This window comes from Marmota flaviventris, chromosome 9 (assembly GCF_047511675.1).
Source record: "Marmota flaviventris isolate mMarFla1 chromosome 9, mMarFla1.hap1, whole genome shotgun sequence".
In the NCBI taxonomy this organism is placed as follows: domain Eukaryota; kingdom Metazoa; phylum Chordata; class Mammalia; order Rodentia; family Sciuridae; genus Marmota; species Marmota flaviventris.
Genome location: NC_092506.1, coordinates 15,901,827 through 15,909,500, shown reverse-complemented (window position 1 = coordinate 15,909,500; position 7,674 = coordinate 15,901,827). Strand labels below are relative to the sequence as shown.

Below are 7,674 nucleotides of genomic sequence, written 5' to 3'. Positions count from 1 at the left end.
ATGTTTATGATAAGAGCAAACCAAAGAGAGAGAAAGAGAGAGAGAAGGAGCAGGTGAGAAGAGGAGAGGAAGGAAGAGAGATTCTCTTAATGGCAGAAGTAAAGTTATAACTACTTGCTGTGTTACCAATCATATTGTATATACTTCTTGTCTTGGAGATAAAAATCTAAAATTAGAGGTACATGCCTGTTTTAATGTATGACAAATTTCTGATATATCAATAATACATGGTAAAAAATAACAGATTATGTAATAAACTGTGGTTCTGAAGTTAAGCTATTCTAATTAATAAAATTTCATAATTACAAAGTTTAACAAATATACTAATGAAATAAAATGAATGTAAAAATGATTTTAATATGTGAGGTTTTTTGTTATTGTTTGTTTATTTTTCGGTACTGGGGATTGAACTCAGTGGCACTCAACCACTGAGCCACATCCCAGTCCTGTTTTGTATCTTATTTAGAGACAGGGTCTCACTGAGTTACTTAATGCCTGAGGCTGGCTTTGAACTTGCAATCTTCCTGCCTTAGCCCCCTGCGCCTCTCAAATTACAGGCATGTGCCACTGCACCTGCACTAATATATGTTTTTAAGTAAATACTAAAGATATGACAGGACCCATACAGATTTATGTAAATCCATTAAAAATCGAATGCCTTTTTTATTTTAGTAAAGCAAAATATATTTAAGGCATATGGATATTCATTGCTTTCGACCTGGTAAGTTGGTACTTCCCATACAAAGATGTCTTTGCAACTCTCTATCAGGAAACATGTGAACAAACAATGTTGGTAGTGTGTTGGTGGAATAAAATTACATGGACAATTGCTCCAAATATTTATAGGTCTTCGCCTATATTGGTATTATGTCTATTTCCTCCCTTCTTATTGTCTTTATCTCCTATCTGTACATTATTTCTGCCTTCTATGGATTCTCTTGGCTGAGGAAAGATAACTACACTGAGAATATAATGATAAGGTTTAGAGACTCCTGAGTCTACAAGCATGAGTTTGAACTCCACCTGTTTGAATTCAGTTTCTTAAACGATTAGAGAATTCTATCATTTTTATAATGAGGTTATTTTTGTGTCTTTCATGTTAATCTTCTGCAATATTATGAAGATGCATAGAAAGCTATAGTGAGCTCTTTGTGGTAAGAAATGTAATTAGAATAAAAAAAAAAAAAACAGAGATTCCAATATGTCAGCATGGGACACAGGTGCGATGGCTTAAGTGACACCCCTAGAATAGATTTATTCATTTATGATACTAATATCAACATTTCTTAATAAAATAATATTTTTAAATATTTGAAAGATTAATGTTAAATTTTAAGTAAGACAATGCAAAGTACTTTAAATAAAGAATGAGTCACTGCAGACTGACTCCCAACCATCAACTCTTGACTTTGTAAATACAATTTGGAGGATTGTATTCATATAATTGTAAATTCAATTAATATTGTGTTTCTCACAAAACATCTCCTTTTGATCTTCATTCCACCGTCAGTCTTCAAGCATACTAATGATTTCAATATTAATATACTATCATATTTGCATTAAATTATTTTTGGAATATTAAATAAATATAGAAATATTAAGCTTGATTAGACTCTCCATCTTCTTCATCCACATGTTCCAAAGACACATGGCTCAGAAAAATTGCACCCAAGTGAGAGAGTTCATTCTCGTGGGCCTCACGGATCGCCAGGAGCTGAAGATGCCCCTCTTTGTGACGTTCTTATCCATCTATCTTTTCACTGCAGTGGGCAACCTGGGTTTGATTGTGGTCATTAGAACAGATTCAAGACTCAACACACCGATGTACTTCTTCCTTAGCAACCTGGCTTTTGTTGACTTCTGTTACTCTTCTGTCATCACACCCAAAATGCTTGAGAATTTCTTGTACCAACAAAATGTTATATCCTTCAGTGCATGTGCTGCACAGTTAGGCTGCTTCCTGGCCTTCATGACAGCTGAGTGTTTGTTACTGGCTTCCATGGCTTATGACAGATACGTGGCCATATGTAGCCCTCTGCTCTATATGGTGATCATGTCCCCAGGAGTCTGCGTTCAACTTGTAGCAGTCCCCTATAGCTACAGCTTCCTGGTTGCACTCTTCCATGCAGTCCTTACTTTCCGCCTGTGCTACTGCCACTCCAACACCATCAACCATTTCTACTGTGATGACATGCCCCTCCTCAGGCTCACATGCTCTGACACCCACTCCAAACAGCTGTGGATCTTTGTCTGTGCTGGTGTCATGTTTATTTCCTCCCTTCTGACTGTCTTTGTCTCCTACATGTACATTATTTCTGCCATCCTGAGGATGCGTTCAGCTGAGGGAAGACGCAAAGCTTTCTCCACGTGTGGCTCCCACGTGCTAGCAGTGACCATATTCTATGGGACCCTGTTCTTCATGTACCTACAGCCCAGCTCTAACCATTCCCTTGACACAGATAAAATGGCTTCCGTCTTCTACACAGTGATCATCCCTATGTTGAACCCCTTGATCTACAGCCTCAGGAACAAGGAGGTCAAAGAGGCTCTGAAGACAATCCTCAAGAGAAAAATGGCTTTTATGTTTATGAAATTAAGAAAGTGATTTGAATAAGTAAAAGTGAACTTTTTAGTGTGTTTCTGTTTGTTTTTTTATATATTTTTTTTGGCACCGAAAATCTATCAGCATGATTGTTTCTTAATATGTAATTTATGTACATCTGTTCAATTTTTTATTTAATTTAATTAGTTATACATGACAGTAGAATGCATTTATACACTTTAATATATCATACATAGATGGGATATAATTTTTGTTCACTTTATAACAAAATTCCTATAAAATTTCACATAGACTGTGACTTTAGGTATGAAAAGAACTAAGAATTTATACCCTCTCTCTCATTTTTCAAATGGAAAATGTATGAACAATAGTTTTCTGGTCCATAAGAATTTGTGCCAGTTTTCCAATGAAAAATACATAAAAACTGTCAGTATATACCTAACTATAGTCATAGCATAGATGAAAGTTCAGAATTCCCTTCTATACCAATCCTCAGTTTTAAATTCTAAGACTGCATTACAATTTTCCATATGAAAATCAAAGTTTCCTAGTGTGATACATTTCTTAGAGCCCTAATTTTTTGAAACCATACATGACAGTATAAAACTGCTATTTAATTTGCATCTGCCAACTTGTCCATGTTAAAAGGAAAGTTCTACTCTTACCTTACCACTGATCAAACATGACCTTTTACCATCCTGGAATTCTTTAATTGAGATGATTTCTTATGCCTAGAGACCAGTTAGGTTTCTTTGTCCAGATTATCTAAAAAGATATAATTCAGAGATAGAATTATACTTCAGTCTACCCCCAAATTATATTTCAGGGGGAGGGATAATCAAATTCTAAACAAATATGTTCACAGTTGATTGACACAAAGCTTTTATGTTTATAGATCATTTTGTTCGTAGACCATTTACCAGTACTTGGGATTACAAGTAGTTCTCCTAGGAAAATTATGTCTGGGTGACCTGGTCATTATTTATTAGAGCGTGTATTACAACACAATGTCCAGAGGGCAAGGCAGCCCTATGCAAAGAGATGATGCCTCCTAGTCAGTCAAAGATGGTGCTTAGATTCCAAACATATCATTGTAGGACATATATGATATACTGGATGAGTCAACTTTCACATCAGTTAAATGAGAACACTGTTACTCAATCTAATCTTTTTGAGAATTAAGCAACATCAAAAGTTTATGATGGGAGTTTGTACATTATCTCCCTTTTTACTATGAGCCAGAAGTCCTGGATTCTAATCCCAACATAATTAATTATAATTCACATGACTTAGAATAAGCAATTTACAAAAATAATGACACTACACAGCAACTGGTAACCATATATATGTGGTCTCTCTCTTTGATACATATATAATATCATGATTTGATCATTTGAGGGGGGGTATTGAACTCAGGGGCACTCTAACACTGAGTCACATCCTCAACCCTATTTTGTATTTTATTTATAGACAGGGTCTCACTAAGTTGCTTAGCACCTCACAGTTGCTGAGGCTGGCTTTGAACTTGTGATCCTCCTACCTCAGCTTCCTGAGTCGCTGGGATTACAGGCGTGTGCCACCACGCCTGGTCTGATTTGACCATTTTCAATCACACAGAAGAGTTCTGAGTTTGTGACTCATGCTTATCTCTTTATTTTTGGTGTCAAATTTTTGCACCAATATGGGCACCAAAGAGGCACAAATATAGAGATAGAAGAGGGAAAATGAAGTTATCAATGTTCATAAATATGGACTGCATTGCAAAATTAAAATATGCATACAAAATCAAAATCAAGCTTATCGAAGCAGAGTATAGCATAAAATATAGAACATGACTAAAACTGAATCCAAAAACGGAAAGGAAGAAGGGAGGAGGCAAGGAAGGGTAGAGGAAGAGATAGATCAACAACCTCATAGATATAATTGCTATTAACCATGGAAATCAGAGTCACAATCTTATGCAAGTCATTTCTGTCTATAGGATAAGCTCAAGCCCTATGCCAATAAATCTTAGAGCTGCTATGCATGTCCTGTTTCAAGGCATAGAGATTCAGACAACACCCAGCTCAAGTGTCCTGATAACATGGTATCTAGCCTGGAGTGAACTGTTCAGTTTCTCCAAGGATCTAATAAAGTCAGAAACTTTATTCTCAAAAGACAAATAATTATCCAGTGAAGAAATTATCCCTTACCCCCCAAATCATAAGTCTCTACTGTAATTCCCTTCCGGGGTTTTACAAAGCTTTATAAACACCCCTACCTTTCATGGAATTTTAAATTTTACTAGAATTGCTGTGTTGTGCTGCCCATGTAGCTTACCCTGCAGGAAATGCTAGTTTGCAGAGCCATCTTTTGCTCTGGATACAGCTTACACTGTGTGGTCTTTGAATTAATCAGCAAATGTGTAAGAGCAGCATTAAAATAATAAGGTATAAGGAGACATCCAAGTCAAATGCTCTTTACCTTTAAAGTTTAAACGACCCAAGTCGTTTGCTCTTTACCTTTAAAGTTTAATTTCAGTATGTCCAAGACCACTAAATCAAATAAGAAGTTTCAAAGAAGTGGTCATCTGAATCTTCTGGGATTATTAAATTGCAGTTGACATTCACTTTTGTTCCATCTACTTAAGGTTATAATTTCATCTTCACCTGGTCCAATCATGAACTAATATGAGGTATGTTAGTAGTATTTAACCCTGTATCCTAACATTTGATTTTCAAGATTTGAAATCTAGAGTGTGTTTCAGCTTCTCTCCCAACGTGGATAAAATTACAGTTTTTTTTTTCTTTTCTTTCTTTTTTTTGTGACTATTGGAATGGAAGGAGTTAGATAAGGGTTTAATTTTATGAGAGAGAATTATATCATATTGCAATGAAGGATGATGCTGTTAATGTACTTATTTGGATGCTGAATTTTCTTCCAATGGTTGTGTGTTGGTGCTGGATTGCAAAAGAAGGAATTTATCTAATCCCTGTTGTCACTTTGACTTCACAACTTCTGCTAGAGTTGAGAATTGATGACTTGCTAAATCCCTTTCCTGAGTTAAAGTCTGTCATTGAGAAGAAATGTGTTATATCTGGGAGGCACAGAAAAAAACAAAAGCCGATGTTTTCACAGAGTAGGGCATACAGACATCCAAAGTGATGACATGAACATTTGATATTTCTGCAGATCTACCACTTGGTGGACATAGCCATCTCTTAAATCTCTCCACAATCACCCCTGTGTGTCAGATTTGTATTCTTAAAATGAGTTTCTATGATGTTACACCTTTAGCCTTCTTAATGTTTACTGTTCTATTTCTTCCAAAATTACTGTAGGTCTTAACTCTATTTTTAAATATCTTAAATCTATAATATTTTAAGTGGCTCTGTTTGTTCTGACTAAACTGAGACACTAAATAGTATTTTAACAGGGTCCACCAAAAGAATACATAAAGCTTCCAATAACGACTGTTTATATGTATAATGTATGTACTTTTTTTAAAAAACATGGGGGCACAGATTTTCACTTTAGATAAATAGAAATAAGTAAGTGTAAGTAAGTAAGAAATAAGTAAGTAAGTGTAAGTAAGTAAGAAATAAGTAAGTAAGTGTAAGTGTAAGTGTAAGTAAGACCATTTGAAAACTGCCTAGATTTTGGGTCCTCAAATATAGAACAGCTAAAGAAACAGAAGAAAAATTTGAAGATGTTGGGGGTAGTTAAATAAATTTCAAAGCAAGAGTCCATAGAAAACTGAACAGTGAATGTGAATGGCAATCCCCAAAATACTGACAGCCAGCAGGGTAAGGAATCAAAGATAAGTCTCTGAGAAATTTCAAACCAACCGACTGTTCTGGAAATAAAGTGATTTCCTGCATGTGACTAAAAGATGGCAGTAGGCAGTAGAGCTTTTTAAGAACAAAACTGAATTTATGACAATAGTGATGGTGATAGTAGTAATTCCTAGTATTTTCATTACTATTAATAATGCGAATTGAGCAATTTTTAGGTATTTGAGCACATGTTATCAATTTCTACAGTATCCAATATTTTGGAACTTGTGAAATTTTAGGTAAAGGAAACATGATTTTCATAGACTGTAGGTAAGGGTTTGGGGATAAAGTGTTATCATGTGGGCCATAAGAGTCTTCTAGAGATTAATTGATTTAACCAAACATTGGATGATTATTCTATCAATTAATGAACAGGGCATCTACCTTGTCCATCTATAGGGCTTGGGTAAAGACTATCCAAGAAGACACAGAAGACAGAAGAAAGAATGGGGCAGGGTGTGTAGCTCAGTGGTAGAGCACTTACTTAGCATATTGTGAGACCCTAAATTCAATCTCTAGCACTCCCCAAAAATGCAGAAATAATGACAATTATATGTCTCTGTTCTGCTTAAAGAAAGAATTTAAATTTTCTCATCTTTCTGGTTACTAGAAAGCAATATGCATAAAATAAACTACAGTCTAGTAGTATATTATTTTCCCTTTTGTCACTGGATACTTAAAGATATAGGATAAAATAAGACTTCTGAATTATCTAAATATATATTATTCATCCTTAAGAAGAAAATTGTAAATATATATTTGTGCATATGTCTAGGTATGTGCATGTATGTTTTTCAAAATAGTACTGAATTTTTTTTACTTTTCTCTAAAATTTCTAAATACTGCATATTGATAAAAGTATATTCAGAGCATGTAGATATGCAGGAAGAAGAATATTCTATAAATACCCCCAAACTGTATGATTAGAGATATACTGTCAATATTTTGGCTTATGACCTTATATGTTACCATTAAAGTGTTTTCTTTATATGGTTCAAAAATTTCTCATATCCTATCTTTCACACATTTTTATTTCCTTTGACATGTTTAATGTAGTCTTATCTACACATGTGTCCATGTGTGCATGCACACACACACACACACACACACACACACAAATCGGAAAATCCAAGTGTAATTGAGAGTACACATCACAGTTCTCCTTTGAGTAAATATAGCACATCTTTTTGAGTCTTTCCTATTCTAATACGAATGTGGATTATTTCCTACAGAATTGAGATAACTCAGAAGGTTTGCTCTGGAGGGGTTTACTACAGAAACTTCTATATCTGCTAA

The 7,674-nt window shown here is 34.8% G+C and overlaps 1 protein-coding gene across 1 annotated transcript; it reads left to right on the top strand.

Moving 5' to 3' along the window:
- The first annotated feature begins 1,648 nt into the window (after positions 1-1,648).
- LOC114081139 (olfactory receptor 8U9) lies at positions 1,649-2,605 on the top strand. The gene has a single exon (XM_027922719.2). It carries the CDS (start codon positions 1,649-1,651, stop codon positions 2,603-2,605), a length of 957 nt encoding a protein of 318 aa, XP_027778520.1.
- The last annotated feature ends 5,069 nt before the right edge of the window (positions 2,606-7,674 follow it).